General features: G+C 40.4%; 2 protein-coding genes across 2 annotated transcripts; both read left to right on the top strand.

Annotated features, from left to right (window-relative positions):
- Positions 1-10,325: 10,325 nt before the first annotated feature.
- LOC126701878 (ATP synthase delta chain, chloroplastic) lies at positions 10,326-11,363 on the top strand. The gene has a single exon (XM_050400301.1). It carries the CDS (start codon positions 10,471-10,473, stop codon positions 11,218-11,220), a length of 750 nt encoding a protein of 249 aa, XP_050256258.1. The 5' UTR covers positions 10,326-10,470; the 3' UTR covers positions 11,221-11,363.
- Positions 11,364-13,504: 2,141 nt separating this feature from the next.
- On the top strand, positions 13,505-16,348 carry LOC126704342 (uncharacterized). The gene is made up of 5 exons (XM_050403332.1): positions 13,505-13,603; positions 13,745-13,957; positions 15,056-15,428; positions 15,789-15,853; positions 15,923-16,348. Exons 1-5 carry the CDS (start codon positions 13,505-13,507, stop codon positions 16,346-16,348), a joined length of 1,176 nt encoding a protein of 391 aa, XP_050259289.1.
- The last annotated feature ends 6,905 nt before the right edge of the window (positions 16,349-23,253 follow it).

Raw genomic sequence — 23,253 nt, 5'->3', positions numbered from 1 at the left:
TTTTCTTGAAAAAGTAATTTAACTTATATACTTAAAGTTAATTTTTATCTCACTTTTTAACTAATAAGGTAAGAGAATTCCTGTTCATTTATGTCAAATTCATTTATTTTGTATTACCAAAAATCTACGTTTTCTATATTACAACGACAACTTAAATAATACTCCCTACATCTTATTTTTCAATTTACAATACATCATATTTTAATATACAAAAAAATAAAAAAAAATTAGAAAGGAGTGAGAACGTGAGAGCGGATAGAGAATGATACGAGAGAGAAATAGAGGAGGAATAAAATACACAAAACTAAGTTACGTAATGCTACAATGTTTATGAATATTTACAATAAGCACTATAGCAAATTATAAAACTTTTTACAAAATATTTTTTGTGAATAGTATCATCTATTTTGTATTTTTATGTATATTGCATATTTGGATAAAGATGTTTTAACAAAAATTATGGGGGTGCAAAATCCATGACAGTCAGTTTGAACTAATTGCTTTTTAGTGGCTATTTCTTTTTCAAAGATCTTATGCTTTGTTTAGTTTTTGAAACTGCCAAGAAAAAAGGAAATGAAATTAGATTGTTTTATATAGTATGTACTATGTAGTAAAGGTTCGATTTTTTTTTTTTTTTTTTGTTCTTTCTAATGAGAAGAACTCGGATTTAAATTCCACTTTCCGTGATTTGTAAAAGATTGAACTCAGACTTGATTTTCATGTCCCTGTTCACAAGTCATAACCATTGAACTCAACTTGATTTTCAGAAAATCCAGTATCACGAGTATCGCACAAGTCACAAAGTTCATCTTGACAAGTCTGATCGATCAACTTGAAGCATGCGTAGAGATACACGGAAGTGTTTATGATAGAAAGAGATTGAGCTATGTGACACATCGATCTATATTATTTATGGTTACCTAGGCACATGTCGTGTAGCATTTTTGTTTTGTGGTTTTGCTTAGAATAAGATTAACGTTGTTATTATTTTAGGGGACATTAAGATATCGACTTCCAACAAACACTATCATTAAGGAATTTAACTGATATAAATATAGTTGATATGATCTTGAAACTTAATAATACATAATTGAAGCTAGAAAATGATTTCAAGGGAAAACCCAAAAAAAGCTTGTGTGGTAAGTTGAATTTGAGACCAATCTAAATTGAACAATATGTGAGCCTAAGGATGGTGACTATTAACTATTTTCATGACTTTTTTTTTTTTTTTTTTTTTTTTTTTTTTTTTTTTTTTTGGTGTGTGTGTGTGTGAGCTGTGAAGATAAGTAGAAAAATTTATTCAAAGAAAGAAACTATACAACATGAGCTTAGCAAAAGATCGTTAAAAAGACGGCTCCTCCGACAAAAATCAACTAAAACAACGACTCATCATAAGATTTGCCTACAAAAGTCATCAAGAGAGGCTCCCATAACTAACTTCTAAATACTCTAAAGCATGGGCAACAGCAAACTGAGCTGGCTAGGGAAGGAGGATTAGGACGTAGAGTACCGTGGTAGGCTAGCTTCCATTATGCTTGGAATTCAAATCATCCAGCTGGTTGCGAAGAATCTTTTAATTATTGTTCTATGTATAGTCGTTTTTAAATAAAATATTTAACTAATCATTTTTACTTTTTTCTATATTATTGTCAAGCAATAAATACAATTTTAATTTAATGTAGCCCATGTCGAGTTGGAGAGAGTACCTTCACCTTGGATTGTTAGTACTAACACATATCATTATGTTTGTGGGATTAACAAAGATAACCTAATTTGAAAGAAACTCTAGGGGTGTGATTTTTATATCTTCAAATTGACTAGTTCAACGTTATCCCATCAGCATTGATATGTCATATAATTTGGTTACCTCTAAGGCACTACTAAGTGCTACCAACAACTAATAAATAAGTTGACTAAGACCTTCCCATTAAAGTCAATGAGATGAAGTTTATATTTCTCGTTCAACTCCATTAAATTTATACCATTTTTTTTAGAGAGTTTCAACCTATGGCATTTGCTTCTGATGATAGCTCTTTAACATCAAACCAAGATATCAATCGGTTTCTGGTGTAGGCGAGAATTGAACCCCAAATCTCTTATTCAATCATCAAAGATTTTATTAGTTTAGCTAACTAGAACCTATTATTAAATTTATACATTATATCATCCGTTTACCATTCACCAAACAACTAATAACTAAGGTCATTAATTAAAACATCCTTATTAGAGTAGGTTTGGGATTGGCCTTTATAATTATCTTTCACTCGTCCTAATTATTCATTATCAATCACTCGTCCTAATTATAATTATCATTAGTAGACAAATTTTTTTTATTAACTCATAATTCATTGATGGTACCACTTTTAATTTTCATCACTAGCAACCAGACTAGGAATAGCAAAAACAACCCACCCCTACCCCACTTCGTCATTGTAAAGTGGTGGGCCTTGATTGTAGTGTTGGGCTGCTTTCTGCTGCACTAGGCCTAAGTTTTCTGGATAAGGGAGTTAGGATCGGTTCAACTGCAACTCAATTTGGTTCGGCTTGTGCGCAAACTATGTCTTGTTTGCCAGAAACATGCTTACGGCAGGCAGAGCTATTTCAAATAAGTTGTGGCAGACAGACATGGTAATAATCACAAAATAAAATATCTTGGCTATTTAATAGAAAATGACCAAATGATCCCTATTCAAGAAACATAATCACAGTAATAATACTCACTTTTACAAAAAGAACAAAGGGAACAAATGGTAATTTATGTGGGTTAATCAGGAGAGAAAGAAGTCAGATTAAATCTGGTCCGCAGGAGCAAAACCAAAGGGGAAAGAACGTTTATTCTCAATGCAATTAATCTCCCAGGAAAGCCCTGTGGTGGAAATTCACTACCTTGAGGGAAACAGACCTAAATGATTGATGCACAAAGGGCTTCTTTTGGTTTTGACAGAGAGCAGGATTTTGTGAGGGAGAAAGGGAATCAATTTATTGGTGCATGCTTGCCGTTCTAACTCTCTATCTATTTTCCTTTTGGTTTTTCTCTTTTCTTTCTTTCCCTCCCACTCGTTTCTTTTTGTTTTCTGGTATATCTTTTCGAATTCCTATTCCTTCGTTATGGTTCCCGTCCTCTGTCCCCCTTTTGTTCACGGCAAGGGTCTCTTTTTATAGTGCCTGCCATGACCAGATTTTACTGTTTTAGGCCTTAACCTCCTTTGTCTGGTTTGGGTGTACTTGCCGATCACCACTGGTCCGTCTGTGTGTCACCCCCTATCATCAGACAAAGAAGGGTATTTTGTTTGCTTGTCTGCCGTGGCACCATTTCCTGCTACGATCTGGGTTCTTTCTCTCTCCCTATCCCCCATGGCATGCACCTAGTGGTTCCAACTCAGCTGACTTCTTTTGAGTAGTATGTTATCCCAGCAAGACACTTCCCCCAAAAGAGCTTGAGCAGGAACCCCAAAAATAGATTTTTCACCTCTCCCCACTGCCAAACCATGCCCTCTTACCTCTGACCCACGACCTCACCATGTCCTGTATTGGCTGGGTACAGGCTGGTGGTGCTTGGGCCTTGCGCGTGCCTCCCTTCCATGTGTGTCCAAAATCTGTCTGCTGCTCATTCGTCTGCCGTGGTTTGGAGGCTTGCCTGCACAGTCTGCCGTTCGTTTTTTTTGACCTTTTATGTGAGCTATTTTTCGATTTCCCGCTCCCCTTAGGGGTTGGGCTTTATTTGATATTGGGCCTTACATTTCTTTTGGCCGATTTCTTGATTGCCCTCATTTCCTACCATATCACTTTGTCATTCCTACTGTAATGACTCATTCCTACTGAGCTTCTTTAGGCCAGCTGTTTACTCTTTCTCCCAGTGGCTTAGCATGGCCATTGGTTCTCCTACTTATGGGTTTTTGTGTCCCTTTTGTCTTTCTCTTGGGCATCTTTGGCCCATTTGCTTTCTTTGGGCTTCCTTGACCCTTTTACTAACTCTACATTCTCATGGACTTTTACTAACTTCATTGGGCTTCCCTGACCCAATTGCTTTATTCTCATCCTTGAGGTTCATGGGCCTGCCATTAACCACTTACTTTCTTTGTTTGCATTACTTTGGGCCTGCAGTGGCCTATTCTCGCTTTTCTATATCATATACTGCCCATGAGTATGCTATTTCTCTCTTTCCGGGCTTCTTTAAGCCCATTTGCCTCCTCAAGGCCCATTTGTTTATTTCATGGGCCTGTGATCCATTATTCCTGCCACTTGGGTCTAATGGTTTTGCCATCTGTTTGTCAACCCTTTACTTCCCTTGTTGTTGGGCTTTCTTCTTTCTACTTGGATTCTCAAAAATGACCCTCAACAGTCATGCATAGATTTTTCTTATCACAAAAAGGTGACGGGATCAGGATAAGTTTTTCTTGTCCCCTGAATGTATATATAGTTATATACATATATTATGTAATATATTTTAACTTATTTATACATTTAATATAATATTTTCTATACATACCTTGATTATATATATATATATATATATATATACACTTTCTAGCACTATCTTCAAAAATATTTGTGTCTACTCCTTTCTTAAATCTTAATACTCTCACGATCACCCTTTCCTATCATATTTCATTTTTATTTCATTGATGTTAGAGCAATCTTATTCATATTAGTAAAATATTGTCCATTCATCTTGAATCCAACCTGCCTCATTATCGCCTCGGATAGGTTTTCCCCATCCTGAAAAGGAGATAAGGTGGGGATAGGGCACTCATGATACCACGTTGCCCCTATCTCATGACCATCCCTAAATTAGACATCTCAATAAATTGTGAAAATAATTTTGCAATAAGTGGTGTGATTCGATTTAGTGTGAGTTTCACACTCAATTTTCAAACTAACTTTTAGCTTAATTTATGCCTTGTTTATGGGTCCCACATAAGTCTCAATTTCAACCACTTTAATATTATTTTTTTAAGGTCAATTAGCTTATTTCTCAAATATAGGGGTGTACACGGTTCGGTGTGGTCGGTTTTGGAGAGGTTTTTTGCACCACACCTATAGGATGCGGTTTCACCCTATACTTGACCGCACCTCACTTTTGAAAGGTAAAAATCGGTCTACACAAGGTGTGGTTAAATCTTAGTAGCTCAGTGCGGTTTGTTCGGTTATATAGGTTGGGCTTTTAAAAATTATTATTCTAAGTTTTGTGCTTTTGGGCCTCTAAAAGGTAGCAATTTGAAAGACAACATGGTGAACTGAAAACAAAATAAAAAATAACCCTTAAAACAAAGTCAAACAGTAAAAGAAGAAAAAAAAATAGTGAACTCAGAACAAATATAAATAGTATGAGAAAATACCAAGGAACTATTTAAGCCTTTGAGATTTATTCCTTTACTAGGTTGAAGCTGAATCTCTTAAATTACCCCTGAAATTACCAAAAAAAAAAAAAAAAAGAATCAACAAGAAACATTTAGTGACCATAAAATAAAACCAAAACAAAGTAAGGGTTCGGGTTACCAAAGACAGAACTACATAGTGGCAGAACCATGGTAGAGAACGGAGATGAGAAGGAGACTGACTGACTTAGGTGTTAAGAATTTTGTGAGACCTTAAGAGGAAAGTCTTTCTTTGTGAGAGAGAGTGAGATTGAGAATCAGAGATGAGTCTTGAAAGTGAGATTGAGAGCTTGTGTTGTTAAATAGTGGAAGGTTAGCTGAGAATTTTTGAGGGAAAAACAACTGTTTGTTTGGTGGGATTAGTGTACGAAAAAGAAATTATGTGGCTGAGTGCAAAAGAGAAGAGAAAAATGGTTAGTGGGAGCCTGAAAATCTGAGATTGAGAGGGAAACACTACTAATTGTTCAGCGGGATTAGGGTTTGGAAGAAACATTATGTGGCTGAGAGCAAAAGAGAAGAGAAAAATGGTTAGGTGAGAGCCTGAGATTCTGAGATTGAGAGGGAAACACAAATGTTTGTTTGGTGGGATTAGGGTTTGGAAGAAAAATGAAGGTGGCTGATGACTAATGATTGGCTGAATTCTGAGTCTGAGAGGTGAGAGCAGCAGAAGTCTAAAGAGGAGAAATGAGACTAGCTAAGTAGGAGACAACTCAAGAGAAAAGACGTGTGTGGCTGAGATCAAAAGAGAAAAAAAAAAATCTTGCACAATGACAACAGTGACTCCATCAGTAAGCTTCTCAAACAGTGATCGCAGTAAGCTTCTTAAACAGTGACAATACGGCATCATTTTTTATTTATTTTTTATTTTTTTTCAAAAAATGCAAGTGGCAAGATAGTGACTAACCTAGGGGTGTCCACGGGTCGGTCCGGGTTGGGTTTATGCCTAACCCGCGACTAACCCGATGACATCGGGTTTCCGACGAGAAGACCCGCCGTCGACCACAAAAACCCACGGGTCAAGTCGAATCGGACTCGGTTGGTCGACGGTCGGGTCGATCGAAGCCGAAAATATGCTGCTAGAGGTTCAAATCGGCGGCAACTACGTGTTTTTTAGCCGGATCTTCACCGGATTTGAGCAAAACCCACCAGATCTTAGCAAAAAATTACCAGATTTTCATTGGATTTGAGAAAAACGCACCAGGTCTATGCTGTATTTAAGCGAAACCCAATAAACCGTAGCTGGATATAAGCGAAAATGAGGAGATCTAAGCGAAAATCAGTATGTTTTCGCTGGATTGGAGGTAGATTTGGCCTTTAGCCGGTCGGATTGGGTGGCTCGGTTTTTGGAGAAGGAGATCTGCCATCCGACCCGTCGGCATCGGTTTTGAACCTCTAAGGCCCGCCACCGATCACCTTTCTCCTCGGGTCGGACGGTTTCGGTTTGGGTAGTTCCGGGTCGAACGGGTTTTGTGGGTCACAGGTGGGTGTGGACAGCCCTAGACTAACCCATGCAGCATTTTTTTTTTTTTTTTTCCAAAAAATGCAAGTGGCAAGACTGTAACCCATACGGCCATATGACATTTTTTTTATTTTTATTTTTTTTTAAAATGCAAGTGGCAAGACACTAGAGTTACTAGACAAGACCACTCAGTGATGAGACTATTCCTCCTAACACACGTTTTTTGATTGAGAAAGGTAGCCTCACACACGTTAATTTTTTTTTTTTTTAATTCAATTTTTTTTTTTTTTTTGGATAAGAACGTTATAGGCCTATTCATGCTTCATGGATAAGAACATTAGGCCTGTTCTTACTTCTTAGAATGTTATGATATTTATATACATATATATAAAACATGTTCGAGTTGGTTCGGTCTTTGTCAGAGTGCACATCTCAGCGCCGATGGTCGCACAGGTTCGACGTCGGTACTAAAGATCTACCGCCGACCACCATGCCAGAAACCTTCGGCGGAGCCCTAAGCAAGGTGGGGCGGTGCAGTCAGACTGATTATGTTGGTGCCGGTATATCCATGAACAGGCCTACTCAAATATATGTAGGTGAAGAGGAAGAATATTGGAGGTGACAGATCAAATCATATGGACGGCCTGCTAAATAAATGGCCCAATAATAGACAGATCCTACATGGATGGACAAAAGGGGTGGACGGACCAAAAGGCCATGTGGCACTTAGTGGTTCATTAGGTTGGCCTCAAGAAATCCTAAATGGAAACGACTTGTACCTCACGGTTAACCCTAGTCCATAAAATCCCAATACGAATAGAATTCTAATACAAAGAAGATTCCGGAAGATGCGCTCATTAATGAGGATCTTCCCTATATGGAGAAGACTTGCTATGCAAGCATAATAGTTCAATTTTACACCACTATAAAAACCCAAAGACCCTCAGAAAATAGGTACGCATAATTCACCCCAGCTCTGGCACTCTAGAGTTGTGAAAACATCCTGACTTGATCTTCGGAGGGTATTTGGCTGGCATCACACCGGTACTCTCTGTTAGGTCCTTTCTTGTTGTTGTGCAGGTATAGTTGTGAGCGTGCGAGGATTGTGTAGCTCACTAGTGATTTTTTCAGCATCATCAGTAGTGTGGAGGTGAAAGGTTAGGGAGCTCATATCTATGTATATGTTGGGCCAAGGGCCCAATCCGAGAAAGAACCCCTCCTCGACTAGGCAAGGCCGAGGACAAAGGGAATGGTCTGCCATTAAGAGCGACATTTCAGACCATTCCATGGAAGATAATAAGTATTAAGAAAGAACAGGACAAAGGAAGGCATGGAAATATCTAAGAGAAAGCTGCTACTATCGCATTAAATGCTTTACAACTAACTGAACTGTGCTTTTCAACCTTTACAACCACTCCCAAAGACTTTAGGGAGGGGTTGATGGGACAAGTATCAGCACTATCAATCTAAATCTACACGTGGACAGTGGAAATGAAGGGAAGATAGTATAAAATAGAGGAGAAGGGAAAAAAGAAGGAGAGCTCGGAGCAACCTGGGTGCCAGACTTGTAACAAAGCCTTAAGAGCAATATTTAAGAATCAACCTTCTTGAATAAAATCCGAGAACGTCTTTCCCTAGTAAACTTTTGTTATCTTTCTTTCTTTATCATCAAAACCTATTGGTCAATCATCTAATTCGCAAAAGTCCAGATTTCCAACCCATTCTCTACAAATTTATTGTTTGAAACTTTTTTGGGCTTAAGTCCGTATCTCTATTATGCTATAAGCTCAAAATTATGACCTCAGAAGTAGGTTCCGCCTAAAATTTTTTAAATAAAAAAGTCAACTATATTGTACAATTTACGGGTCCCATTGGAGTGTTTTTTCTCAAAATGTCATTGTAAAGTTAACTTTTTGCATATCTTATCAATTTTTTTTTTACCTACTTTCAGCAAAAAAAAAAAAAAAAAAAAAAAAAAAACTTATTTTATATAACTCTAGCATACACCCCTTGAATTTTTAATTATCGGCCAAAATATCCCCTGAATTTTTTTTATTAGCCAATTTACTATCTAAACTATGTATTGTAAAGTTAACTTTTTGCAAATCCTATCAATTTTTTTTACCTACTTTCAGCAAAAAAAAAAAAAACTTATTTTATATAACTCTAGAAAAAATGCTCATACACTCCTTGAATTTTTAATTACCGGTCAAAACATCCCCTGAATTTTTTTTATTAGCCAATTTACTCCCTAAACTATATATAGCTACCAAATCAATACCTTGGTGTTAAAAAACTAACGATTAGCTCGCATGAGAGACACATGAGATTTAAAAATTAGCAAACTTGTACAAGAAGTCCTTTCCGTAAACCCTAACCTTGTTCTTCTCATTCTACATTCTACTCGTACCTATACATGTTCTCAAACAAACAGTCTTGAAGGTTATCATACAAAAAAACAAAAAGTCTTGAAACTTAGCTACAAACCCCTTATAGTCCTCGTTGTCGTTGATAAAGAACTTCATTGCCCAAACACCATTAGCCACAAAATCAACACAACGCTGGTCACAAAAAGTGTTCAATTGACCTTGACTCTAATCTTGGACCCAACTTTCAAAACCCACCAAGAATCTTCACCGTCTTGTTCTTCTTCATCATTATCATCGTTGCCTTGTTCTTTAATCTGATAGGACTTGATGAAAGAGGAAGAATTGAGTTTATTGGAGAGGACCAATTTGGCTATCGGGGTGTTTCCAGCAATATGGAGGTAGAGCTTGACTGGGTTTTTGAGATTTGGGGTTTAGGTTGAAGATGAGTATTTGAGCTTTGCCAGCTTTGAGTTCATTTTTAAATCTCACGTTTGACTGTTAGTTTTTTAATACCAAACTAGCAGAGGTATTGATTTGTCAGATTTGTATAGTTTATGGAGTAAATTAACCAATAAAAAAGTTTAGAAGGTGTTTTGGCCAATAATTGAAAGTTTAAGGGGTGTATGGGTATTTTTTCCTTTAACTTTTAACTTTTACTAATTTGTATATAAATTTATTTTAGCATAAAATTAAGGATTCAGATCCTCTATATTTCCTAGAGTACTCTACCAATAAATTTCCTTAAATCCTAACCACTCTTTTATAATTTAAGGGTCTAAATTTTGATATATCGGCATTCTACTACTAGTACTCTAAAAATAATAAAATAATATTGCAAACAAAATAATTAAGATTATTATTAGTAAAACCTGACATGTCAAAATTCAGACCATTACATCATCAAAAAATAGTTAAGATTTAAAAAAATCCATAAGCTTACAAAATTTAAAGCATCATAATCCTAAAATTAGATAAAGTTATGTTTAAATCAAAATCATAAATGGATATAGTGATTAGATAAAGTGAGTCTTTTTGTATGTCTAAATCAGAAATCTCCCTCACACAAAATGCAACCACGTGTCAACTCTTATCTTTTTGCAAGATAAGAGGCCAATGGTTGCTCCAAAAAATTAAAAGATAAACCCATCTTCTCTCTCCACCGTCAATCATGTAAAACTCTTTCACAAATCCCATCCACCCATTGCCACCAAAAAAGGCCACACCACCAATTCTCTCCCATCACCCTCCCAAAAAAACAACAACAATGGCCTCTCTCCAACACACTCCAAACTTCCTCCAATCCACCAAATCCCCACCGTCCATTCCATCTCGATCGAACCTCATCCACAACCTCTCCTTCTCCGCCACCTTCCCATCCCTCAAACTCAAAGCCGCCGTCGTCGCTTCCTCCGCCGTCACCACTAACGGCGGAGCATCATCAGCAAAAATGGCCGCGTCAGCAGCCGCCAGCTACGCCTCGGCGCTAGCCGACGTGGCGAAGTCGAACAACACCCTCGACGCGACGAGCGCCGACGTGGAGAAGATCGAGAAAATCTTCACCAACGAACAGGTCTTCGACTTCTTCGCCAGCCCAGTAATCGACGTCGAGAAGAAGCGCGAGATGATCGACCAGATCGCGAGCTCGTCGGCCCTCTCGCCGCACACGGCGAACTTCCTCAACATCTTGGTCGACTCGGGCCGAATCGACTTGATCAAGGACATAGTGTCGGAGTTCGAGATCGTGTACAACAACCTCACCGACACGCAGCTCGCTGTGGTGAGCTCGGTGGTGAAGTTGGAGTCGCAGCACTTGGCCCAGATAGCTAAGCAGGTTCAGAAGCTGACTGGGGCTAAGAATGTGAGGATTAAGTCTGTGATCGACCCGAGTTTGGTGGCTGGGTTCACCATTAGATATGGGAGTTCTGGGTCTAAGTTGATTGACATGAGTGTGAAGAAGCAGCTCGAGGAAATTGCTGCGCAGCTCGATCTCGGTGATATCAAACTTGGTGTATGAGTTTTCAAGCTCGAATTTTTCTGTGTTTTTTTATTTTTTATTTTTGGGTAGTTATTATTGTATGAAGTGTAAAGGCTTCGGAATATTTTGTGCTACTTTTTAAATTTTGGGGAAAAAAATTTGTTATTTGGTTGATCGTTGAACCTATTGTTAACTTTAAGATTATACTTGGAAAATACGTACAATTAGTAGGAGAGAAAAAACAAAAAGAAAGCAATAAGTATAATGACATATGTTTCTTATTATGATGTTGTAATTGATGTGTATACTAAAAATTATGATGATGTTAGTGGCGTAGTAAGGTGAAATTGATGTTGATTCGGTCACAACTTGATACTAGAGGAGGCAATTTGTCTTAGCGAATCATGTTCCTGTCGTGTGTTAAGGTAAGGGTGTTCAAAATTTCAAATACATATCTCAATCCTAAAATAACCAATTTTAAAATTGTGTCAAAATTATTCTCCTTTTAACACAACTTGTTTATTGAATGGGTAGACAACACAATTAATTTCAACTCGTTTAACACACAATCTAAGAGAAATAAAATGAAAAAAAGCTTTTTTTTTTGTTTATTCCTATGTTTTGTGTAAAAGTGTTACGGACTTTAGAGTTTTAAAGATAAATTTATCAATATAACTGTGGGGATGCAGGTCTAAATATATATTGGGCATTGGGTTTTGTCCGAAAAGGCATAATAATCTGAGAATAAATCAACAATGAGGGAGGAGTAAGACCAAAAACTTCATGAGCAAGCTATGGTTGTAAAAGCTGGGAGAGGAAGACCGAGGAGGAGTATCTCCTCGGCTAAACAAAGGAGGAGCCAGAAGGGGAGTTTCATTATCCAGAGTGACTTTCCAGGAAGTTCTGTTGATAGGGATATGCATTGTGAATGTACGGGACAGTATGGGAGCTAAGAAATATCTAGGAAAAAGCTGCTACCACCGCATTGAATGCTTTTTAGCTAACTATCTGGCCGCATTTATGTGGAGAAGACTTCTGAACAATGCTGCCTTAGTCGCCCCAACTTGCAGAGGATCTGTGTAGATGTCTGATGGGACAAGTACTCAAGTAGTGGCTTGGACAATAGACAAGTGGAGGGCCAAGATCATTGAGAGGGTGATATATAATGTAAGAGACCCTTGATGTAATAGGGATCGAAAAATCAAGAGAAAAACACTGTAGCAATCAAGAGCTGCACTTGTAACCACATTGGAGTATAAAAAATATAAGAACCGATCTCCTCATACTGAACAAGGACGATTTTCTTTAAGGAGCAGGCTCCATTGGTTCCTTTAAGGAACTTACTCGAGTGTTTGGATCTCACTTTATTACATGCAGCAGGCCTTCCTCGGCCCTTAGTTTCCTTATTGTCTTTGTCCATGAAAGAAGGGGAGACCTTGAAAAGGTATTCGGACAGCTACTGGGAGATGTTCAATGAGATAGATGGTGACTTTAACGACGTGGCTATCAGGACTTTCAAGGTCGGCTTACTTGTCGAGTGTGGCTTGAGGAAGTCTTTGACTGGGAAACCTGCTTCTAGTGTATGCCAACTCATGGATAGGATAGATAAGTATAAACGGGTCAAGAAGGACCAACAGCAAGGCAAGGGGAAGAGAAAGGTTATCCCCTAGGAGAGGAGAGATTTCAGGTCAGACTGCTATAACAATAACAGACCCCGAAGGGATTTTGCTGGGCAATCTGGGTCTACGGCTCCTCAGGTGGTTAACACAGTGTTTCGAAAGCCAGTGCTTCAAGTCTTGGAAAAAATCAAGAATAAGCCATACTTCAAATGGCCAAACAAGATGGGAGGAGACCCCCAGAGGCGCAGCCAAAGTCTTCATTGCCAATACCACCAGGAACAAGGACACACCACCGAGGACTATAGAACTTTGTGGAACCATCTGGAGCAATTGGTCAGGGATGGAAGGTTGCAACAATATTTGCATCGGCCAAGTGGGCAAGGAGACCAAACAAGGTCGAGGGCTTAGCCATACTTCAAATGGCCAAACAAGATGGGAGGAGGCCTTCAGAGGCGCAACCAAAGTCTTCATTGCCAATACCACCAGGAACAAGGACACACCACCGAGAACTATAGAACTTTGTGGAACCATCTGGAGCAATTGGTCAGGGATGGAAGGTTGCAACAATATTTGCATCGGCCAAATGGGCAAGGAGACCAAACAGGGTCGAGGGCTTAGGGAAACGCTTTTTCAAGGCCCCCTTTGGGTACAATTAACGTCATCTTTGCTACTCTTGGAGAATTGGTTCGCAACTCTCCAGGGTGATGTATGTAGCTCAGCCACTTATCGAGGACTTTAATCATGCGCTGAAGAGGGCTAGAGTGGAGGTTCAACTGGTGTTGAGCTTTTCGGATGAGGATAAGGTAGGAACCATACAGCCACATGATGATGTTTTAGTGGTCACGCTCAAGAAAGGAGGATATGATGTGAAGAGAGTGATGATAGACTAGGGCAGGGGTGCAAAGATTATGTACCCTGATTTATACAAAGGGCTGAACCTGAAGTTCGAGAATTTGACAGTATACAATTCACCTTTGGTAAGCTTTGATGGAAAAGTCGTCATTTCAAAGGGTCAGATTAGACTACCCGTACAAGCAGGTTCAAAGGTAGTGGAGGTAAACTTCATTGTAGTGGATGCCTATTCTCCCTACATGGCCATCGTGGCAAGACTCTGGCTTCATGCCCTAGGGGTCGTCTCATCGACTTTGCGTTTGAAGGTGAAATATCTGTCCGGGGACTAGATCGAAGAGCTTGTTGGGAGTCAATCCATGACTAGGCAGTGCCTGGTGGCCGCAATTTTGCATCAGCCTGAGGTGAAATGTGAGGATTTGGAGAAAATTGTTGTAAATGATGATCCGGAGAAGTTTTTTTAGGTTGGAGCTCAACTGCCTCCTCAGGAGAAGGAAGAGCTAATAGAATTTCTCAGGAGAAACATTGATGTGTTCGCGTGGAGTGCTTACGAAGCTCCAAGGGTGGACCCGAGCTTCATCTGCCATCATTTGAATGTCAATTCATCTGTCACCCCCAAAAAGTAACCACCTCAACTCTTATCTAAGGACCATTCTGATGCCGTCAAAGACGAGGTGATAAAGCTTAAGCAAGCTAGGGCTATTAAGGAGGTATTTTACCCTGAGTGGTTGGCCAATACCGTAGTGGTGAAAAAGAAAAGTGAAAAATGACGAGTATGCATGGATTTCACGGGCCTGAATAAGGCTTGTTCAAAAGATCCTTTCCCCATGCCTCGGATTGATCAGCTAGTGAACACAACTGTAGGCCATTCTCGAATGAGCTTCTTGGATGCCTTCCAGGGGTACCACCAAAAACCACTAGTTTTGAGCGATCAAGAAAAGACAGCTTTTGTCACCCTTACTAGAAATTACCACTACAAAGTGATGCTTTTTGGTTTAAAGAATACAGGGGCTACCTACTAAAAGATGATGACCAGGATGTTCGAGCTATAACTAGGAAAAAACATTGAGATTTATATAGACGACATGGTGGTCAAGAGCAAGTTAGAATCCGAGCATGTTAACGACCTCGGGAATATTTTCAAGATCTTGAGAAGGCACAAGCTGCCCCTTAATGCTTCTAAGTGTTCTTTTGGTGTTAGTTCAGGAAAGTTCTTGGGCTATATGGTAACTCACCGTAGAATTGAAGTTAATCCTGAACAGATTAAGGCAATTAACAGTCTATAACCACCTCGGAATCCCAAAGAAGTCCAGAAGCTGATAGGAATGACTACTGCCTTAAGCTGATTCATCTCTCGATCAATAGATAGGTGTAGACATTTCTTTCAGTTGTTGAATAAATGGAAGGGATTTGAATGGACTGAGGAGTGTGTCTTGGCTTTCCAGCAGTTGAAGGAGTACCTTTCTCTACCACCAATCATGTCTAGACCTGAGGTGGACGAGGTTTTGTTTGCTTACATTGCAGTGGCCTCCCACGTGGTGAGCTTGGTGCTGGTACGAGTTGATAGTGGTGTGCAAAGGCCAGTATACTATGTGAGCAAGTCATTATATGCGACCGAGGTCCGTTACCTACCACTGGAGAAGGCTATTTTGGCAGTGGTGCATGCTACACGTAAACTCCCCCATTATTTCCAGTCACACATAGTTGTTGTCCTAACCCAACTCCGTCTCAGATCTCTACTCCAAAGTGCTGATTATAGGAGGAGGATTGCCAAGTGGGGTACGATCCTAGGGGCTTCTCATATCAAGTACATGCCTCGCACCTCTATTAAGGATTAGGTCCTTACTGATTTGGTGGTCGAGTTTGCTGAATCCCCAGTAGAAGAGAAAGTGGAGAAGCAGGACATGGATGGAAAACTGGTAGGGTTAGTCTCCGTGCAAGAGATTTTGTCCTAGAGGGTGTACGTTGATAGTGTAGCAAATCACATAGGATATGGAGTGGGGCTAGTGTTGATATCTCTCGAGAATATCATAATTGAGAAATTCTTAAGATTAGACTTCTTGGCCACAAACAATGAAGCTGAGTATGAAGCCCTGTTGGTAGAAATAACCATGGTTTGAAAAATTGGTGGAAAAGCAGTGGAGATATTCACAGATTCAAGGCTTGTTGTGGGCCAAGTTCAGGGAGAGTTGGAGGCCAAGGACGTGAGAATGCAAGAGTACTTAAGCTAGGTTAGGAATTTGCAGTTAGGATTTGCCTCTTTCAATTTACAGTACATTCCTAGAAGTGGAAACACCCATGCTAATTCTTTGGCCACACTAGCAACCTTTTCGGCACAAAGCCTGTCTCGGGTTATTCTTGTTAAAGATTTGTGCAAGCCTATTGAAGTGAAAAGAGAGATGGTCCACATCCATCAAATTAGGGTGGGGCCTAGTTGGATGGACCCTATAGCGCTATTCCTTAAGGAAGATATTTTTCTTGAGGAGAAATCAGAAGTTGACAAGATACTGAGAAAGACTCCTCGGTTCTGGCTGTCCGAGAACCAAAAACTGTACAAACGCTCTTTCTTTGGGCCATACTTGTTGTGCATACACCTTGAGGCATCAGAGCTAATTCTAGAGGAGTTACATGAAGGGATTTGTGGAAGAAACAAAGGGGGCAAATCCTTGTCTCACAGAGCCCTTACACAGGAATTATGAATAGGTATTCCACCCCGGCTTACTCACAAGGGAATGGACAGGCCGATGCTGTTAATAAGGTCATAGTAGGTGGACTCAAGAAAAGGTTGAATGAAGCGAAGGGGAAATGGGTGGAAGAATTGTCGCACGTCCTTTGACATATTGGACCACACCTCGCAGATCAATAGGAGAGACACCATTTTCAATGACTTATGGAGTTTAGACTGTTATTCCCCTAGAGACTGGATTTTCATCACTGAGAACGAGTTCTTTCACTTCGAGTAACAATGATGAGTTGTTAGGAAAGAGCCTAGACCTAATTGAAGAGCGAAGAGAAAATGCCATGGTCCAATTGGCCTATTATCAACATAAGTTCAAGTAAAGGTATGATGCCAACGTGAAGTTAAGGCCATTGGTGCCTGGGGACTTGGTGTTAAGAAAGGTTTTAGGTACTGCAAAGAACTAGTTTGGGAAAGTTAGGGCTTAACTGGGAAGGGCCATATCGCATCACTTCAGTGGTTGAGATAGATGCATATTACCTTAAGGATCTAGATGAAAACGTTGTACCACGCCCGTGGAATTTAAGCAACTTAAGAAGGTATTACTATTAATGAAAGCTTCCTTTACCATATTTTGGTTTATTACATTGTGCGTTACATATCTCTCTACTTGTCCGAGTGTCAAACAGAATCTTGGTCATGCCTGACTCCTCAAATCACATACCTTGGGTAAATTGATATTCGAGTTCATTTTTCTAAGTATTGAACTGAATTTTAGTCATGCTTGGTCTCTCGGACCACATACTTTGGGTAAATTAACACTTCAGTTCTTTTTACTAAGTATTAAACAAAACTTTAGTCATGCCTGGTCTTTCAGACCACATACTTTGGGTAAATTAATACTTCAATTCATTCCACTAAGTGTTAAACAGAACCTTAGTCATACCTGGTCTCTCGGACCACATACTTTGAGTAAATTAACACTTTAGTTCTTCTTACTAAGTATTAAACAGAACCTTAGTTATGCCTAGTTTCTTGGATCACATACTTTGGGTAAATTAATACTTCAATTCATTCCACTAAGTGTTAAATAGAACCTCAGTCATGCCTGGTCTCTCGGTTCACATACTTTGCGTAAATTAACACTTCAGTTCTTTTTACTAAGTATTAAACAGAACCTTAGTCATGCATAGTCTCTCGGACTACATACTTTGGGTAAATTAATAATTCAATTCTTTCCACTAAGTGTTAAACAGAACCTCAATCATGCGTGGTCTCTCGGACCACATACTTTGGATAAATTAACACTTCAGTTCTTTTTACTAAGTATTAAACAGAACTTTAGTCATACCTAGTCTCTCGGGCCACATACTTTGGGTAAATTAATATTTCAATTCATTCCACTAAATGTTAAACGAAATCTTTATTGTGCTTGGTCTCTCGGACCTCCTGCTTTAAGTAGACTAATATTCTTGATTATTCACATTAGTATTGGGCAAAACCAGGACTATGTTTGTTCCCTTAGATCTTTTTCTACTAACTGTTTTATCCATCTCCATAAGATTCAGCTTTCCCTGTTAGGGGTCTCGTTCTCAGTACAAATTTATGATCATTTCCTTTACTACTTATTTGTGTTTAATTCATCTGAACTAGCTAGCACAATCATTAACCCTAAGTCTTATCAGAAGGCAACATAATAACTACATCAATAAGAGATTAAAGGTTATAAACAGAGGTGAAATAAAAAGTGAAGTATTTTCATTGATCAAAAGGAAGGTACATTATAATCAGTGGTGAACTACCACAAAAAAAAAAAGGTACAAAAAAGAGAAGTAAGAAGATCCTATAACTACGCCTTTGCTTGGGAAGGGTCCTCCTTAGGATCTGCTGACTTAGATTTGGCATCACTAGTTTTGGATTTGGACTTAGTGTCTTTAGCCTTGGAGACCACATCCCTAATCGTGAGAGCATCCTCGAAGTGCTTGGCCTTGGTCGATGGTTGGACCTCCTTACCCTTGCCCTTATCCTCGGGCTGAGGACCCCCCTTGATAGCCTCCTTACCTTTGGCTGCCTTGGTCCCCTAGTCTTGGTCATTGGTCTTGCCTGCCCCTGTTGAGACTTTAGTATTAGGGGAAGGGGCTTAGATTGTGGAGAGCTTTTCAGGAGGAGGGAAAGGAAGAGCAGTGGGAGAAGAGAGCATCGTTGGAACCTCTCGGATGTCCTTTGGATAAAATATGTTTTCAGTGCTTCTTCACTCGGAGGTAGCAGAGACCCCTACTCAGTTGAGCGCTTCAGCTCATACCTCCTTGCAGTAATCCCTGCACACTTCTGCCAGCTCGTCCATCAGCCTTATCTTCGTTTTCTGCACCCCATGTTCGTAGGATGTCGCCTCTGTGGCCTCGGAAACTTCCCTGGCCACCCGGGCTGCATCCTTAGCTTTTTGCAACTTGGCTTTAAAATCCATGACCAGCTGTCTTTGGGTGGCTAGCTCTATCTCAGTGAGATGAAGCTTCTTATGCTGGTCCTTGGCTTTCTTCAAGCCCGCTTGGGCACTCAGACGCGCCCTTTCCTCAGCAACCAGCTTGTTGGCGAGCTCCTTGTTCTTTTGTTCAGTTGCACCCAAGGCCTTGTTGGCATTAGCGCGAAGGTTAGCCTCGACCCTGGCTTCGTTCCGGGAGTCATTGACCTATTCCTTGGCCACAAAAACTTCTTGGATAGCCTGTAAATAAGCAATAATGGGGTATGTTAAAAACAAAACAAAAAGAGCAGGAAAGGAAACAAGTGAGCCTCGGGGCTTACCATGGCCAGATCCCTTTTCAGGGACAGGAAAAGCTCAAGCTACCTTACTTTCTTCAGGGCCTCCACGTCCTTAGGCAGTAAAAGGGGGTGCTCCAAAGTCTCGGCCACATGATAAGCATGGCCTCTCTGGAATTCCCTGATTAAGGAGTTCCAAGGCAATGCCGCGCCATCCAATTCCAACTTGGGGTTCTAAGTTGGATGGCGTACATTGGCCGAGTGCTCAGCCTCCCTACTCTCCACCGAGGACTCCCGCGCTTTATCTTTGGTGACTTTTTGCTGTTTCGGGTCCTTCGGTGGAGGAATCTCCCCTTCCTCGACGTCCTTCTCTTTCCTCTTCTTCCTTTGTAAGTTTGGATTGGGGTGTAGGCCGAGCGGGGAAGGAAGAGGTGGAGGGGGAAGATTGGGGGGAAGCTGAATCTTCGGGGCCTCCTTAGACGATGACCCCTTATTCCTCCTAGTGAGGATGTCTTTTAGGCCTTTCCTAGGCTTTAAAGCCATGTCTTCCTCCTCATCAGAGCTACTATCCACCCGGGTAATGATAAGTTTGGGAGAGTGAGACGCGGAGGATCTGTTGAGTTCACCTTCGGAGTCCGAAAGCTCTATAGGCCTTTCTTACCTCTCTCCTTCTTCTTCGAGGCGAAATTGGTTAATCTCAACCTCCAAGGACAAGTGTGAGGATGCTGTTTCTTCCCTCGAGATTGCTACCTCGTGAGGAGAGCGATGGAAAGGCAACTCAACGGGCAGCAGGTCTTTTCGGGCTAAGAAGTCGGGCACCGAAACGTCTATTCGGGCTAGTCTGGGATCACCGACTCTTATTGTTTGGCCCACGTCTTGGAATAAATTGGATAAAGGCTCGAAGTCAAGTATCAAGTGGACGACTCACAGTTGCCTGTCTTCACTCACAAATATCTCGAACCTCAACACCTTGTTGAGAACCGCGACATTAACCAAGCAAAGTCTAGGAGCAACGTGCCTTTTGTCTACAAAAACATCTGAGGACCAAAACTATGGTCAGTATAATGAAATCACCATCAGAAGTGAACGGAATGCAAAAGAATGAAGGATTAGTGAAGCCACAAGTCTGTTGCCCTTGCTTCAGAGTAAAAGGGACCTAAGCCTAAGGTCCCTACTTGGCTCTCCCTCCCGAGTTAGGTAGTGAAGATCATTGTACCATGCCCTAAAGGCGATTAAGTAGTCATCCTTCATGCCCTTGTTGGACTTGGGAAGACAAGATATGAGCCTAATAACAGTGGACCGGGACTTGAGGTAATATCCCGTGTCAGCAAGTGAATGATATTCTTACATGTGAATGACGTCGTGCTATCTGAGTCCCAAGCCCATATGCTCATTAAGAGCATTTATGCTACCTAAGACCCTAAATAGGTTAGAAGCACATCGGTGTAGACATAACCTGTGGTTGATTAGGTAGTCTCGGGTCACCCTACCTATGGGAAGTGTCATTCCTCCTTCTATGAAAGCGATCATAGGAATAACAACCTCCTCTTCCTCCTTATCTGTGACTATCTGGTTTGGAGCACAATATTGCAGGGCTACCTCTTGTGGAATGTGGTACTTAGTCCTGAAACCCTCCATACTGGCGGGAGTGTCTTACAAGGTGCTTAAATCTACCCATCTAGGTAGGCTAAAAGGGAAAGAAAAAAGTCTTTAAGGAAAAGAAACGAAAAATAGAGGGCCGAGGAGACTGGCCAAGGAGAAACAAACCTAAAAAAATGAAAACTTATGGGAAAAAGAACAAGTGACACCGCAGGAACTTCTTGAAAGTTGGGAGAGTGGGAAGTTCTTGAAAGCTTGAAATTTGAGAATTCTTGAGAGTTTGAAGATTTGGTAAAATGAGGAAAAGTGATTCCCTCAGGTGCCTTATATAGAAGGTGGATTTGAGTGGGAGTTATCCCGCTCAAATTTCAAGGAGAAATGTCAGTTGTAGGATCTATATCTCACTGTAGGATACGGGGAACAGTGTGTTACCTGGAGCATTTAATGAGACATTATGGGCTCTGAAGCGTTAGGAGTAGTTATGGGACACGCAAAACGGCACTCTCATGTGTAGAAATCAAAGGAACATGTGGGATTTATTTTCGAATTATCAAAACCCCATTTTTCTCCTCGGATAAGAAGCGAAAACCAGAGTTTTGAGGGGCTATTATGGGGACGAGGGTCCAAATATATATTGGGCCTTGTTCGAGGAGGCACAATGGTCTGAGAATAAATCAACAGTGAGGGAGGAGTAAGACTAAAAACTTCACGAGCAAGCTATAGTTGTAAAAGCTGGGAGTGGAAGGCTGAGGAGGAGTATCTCCTCGGCTAAACAAAGAAGGGGCCAGAAGGGGAGTTCCATTATCCAGAGTGACTTTCCAGGAAGTTCTATTGATAGGAATATGCACTGTGAATGTACGGGACAGTATGAGAGCTGGGAAATATCTAGGAAAAAGCTGCTACCACCGCATTGAATACTCTGCAGCTAACTCTCTAGTTGCATTTATGTGGAAAAGACCTCTGAACATTACAACCTTAGTCGCCCCAACTCATAGAGGGCTTGTGAGGGTGTCCGATGGAACAAGCACTCAAGTAGTGGCTTGGACGACTGACAAGTGGAGGGCCAAGATCATTGAGAGGGGGATATATAATGTAAGAGACTCCTAATGTAATGGGGGCTGGAAAATTAAGAGAAAAACTCTGTAGCAATCAAGAGTTGCACTTATAACCACATTGGAGTATAAAAATATAAGAACCGATCTCCTCGGACAAAACCGAGAACGATTTTCTTTAGTTTAAACTCTTCTATCTTTATTTTCTTGTCGTCAAACCTACTTTATTTGTTGTCTGGTTCATTAAAACCCAGTTTTCCAACCCACCATCTACAAATTCATTATTTTGGGCTTTTTGGGCCTAAATCCATCCATCTATTGGGCTAGGTACTCAAATCTGGTCCTTACAATAACAATTGGAAATTCTTTTAATTACTCAAATTTATGTTTTTAAAAAAATATTTACATAAATGAATCAGATCATTTTTAATTAATTGCAGGTTAAACAAATCAATACTGAATTGGTCCATTTATTGGTGTAGGGGCGGTTTTTGGGGCCTAGGCAAGCAAGGGGTTCTGGCCCAAAAGTCTCCAGACAATGAATTTGTAGAGAGTGGGTTACAGAGTTAGGACTAGACGAAGTGAACGTCAGTTAGATGTACGCCACGCAATACGTTGAACATGAGAATATTCCGCTTACGTTTGATAAAATATCGGTTTGAGGAGACGTATACGTGCACCTCTTGCTCTGTTTACAGACTAAAGAGTTTTTTAACCTTTCTCTCTCTCTTTTTTCTTAATTCTTCGATCCCTTCTTCATGGGGATCTCCTTCTCTTATATAGCCTCCTTGAATTGATAAGAACCTTACACTTGTTAGCCATCTGGACCTTCACTTGAGTGCCTGTCCTATCGGACATCTTCCTTATCTTTCTGTGAGTTGCACTGGCCAATGTAATACTGTTCGCCTATCTTCTCCACATTAATGCGGCTGAAAAAGTAGCTTTCTTGCATTTAATGCGGCAGTTGTGGCTTCTTCCTAATGTCTTACATTTTCTTCTTTCCTGCTATGTGAGGCTCACCCTTCTACCCACGTTCACCTGGATGGGTTCTTCACTGTGGAGGGGACGCACATTGGGCCTATATTCGCGTGTCCAAGGAGGCATTCCTCCTCGGACGTCTTTTGGATCGAACCGGGCTCAACAGGGTTGGGCCGGAAGTCACTCGGTCCTCTATTCCCTGTTGGGTCATGGTTGGGCTTTGTGCGGGTCCACAGGCCCATTTGTTGATTTTGGGAATTTCATCCCTACAATTGGCATGAACCTATTCATACTAAGCACTAATCCACAAAAAAAAAAAAAAAAAAAGGGTGTTATGTTCGTTGTCCATATTAAACATTGCCACCATATTGTTGTGAAAAAAAAGTTGTCATTACTTAAAAGGGAAAAGGGAAAGGTGTATGGAGTCTATGGACTACCTTACAAAGTGGCAAATAGCCTTTGTGTTATGACATTCTTCCCTTGCGTGGGCTGCATCTCTCAAGAGTTAGTGATGTTATCCAATCTTTTCAAAGATAGAATATGG

This window comes from Quercus robur, chromosome 10, assembly GCF_932294415.1.
Source record: "Quercus robur chromosome 10, dhQueRobu3.1, whole genome shotgun sequence".
NCBI classification, from domain to species: domain Eukaryota; kingdom Viridiplantae; phylum Streptophyta; class Magnoliopsida; order Fagales; family Fagaceae; genus Quercus; species Quercus robur.
The sequence above is the reverse complement of the archived record's forward strand: the minus strand, read 5'-3'. Positions and strand labels throughout refer to the sequence as shown.

Excerpts from the sequence above, each read along its gene's own strand:
- LOC126701878 (XM_050400301.1), top strand. The coding sequence starts at position 10,471 with ATGGCCTCTCTCCAACACACTCCAAACTTCCTCCAATCCACCAAATCC.
- LOC126704342 (XM_050403332.1), top strand. The coding sequence starts at position 13,505 with ATGTATGTAGCTCAGCCACTTATCGAGGACTTTAATCATGCGCTGAAG. Across the intron at positions 13,604-13,744 it reads GCTTTTCGGATGAGGATAAG|TTCGAGAATTTGACAGTATA; the intron begins GTAGGAACCATA and ends CTGAACCTGAAG. Across the intron at positions 13,958-15,055 it reads CATCGACTTTGCGTTTGAAG|GGATTTGAATGGACTGAGGA; the intron begins GTGAAATATCTG and ends AATAAATGGAAG.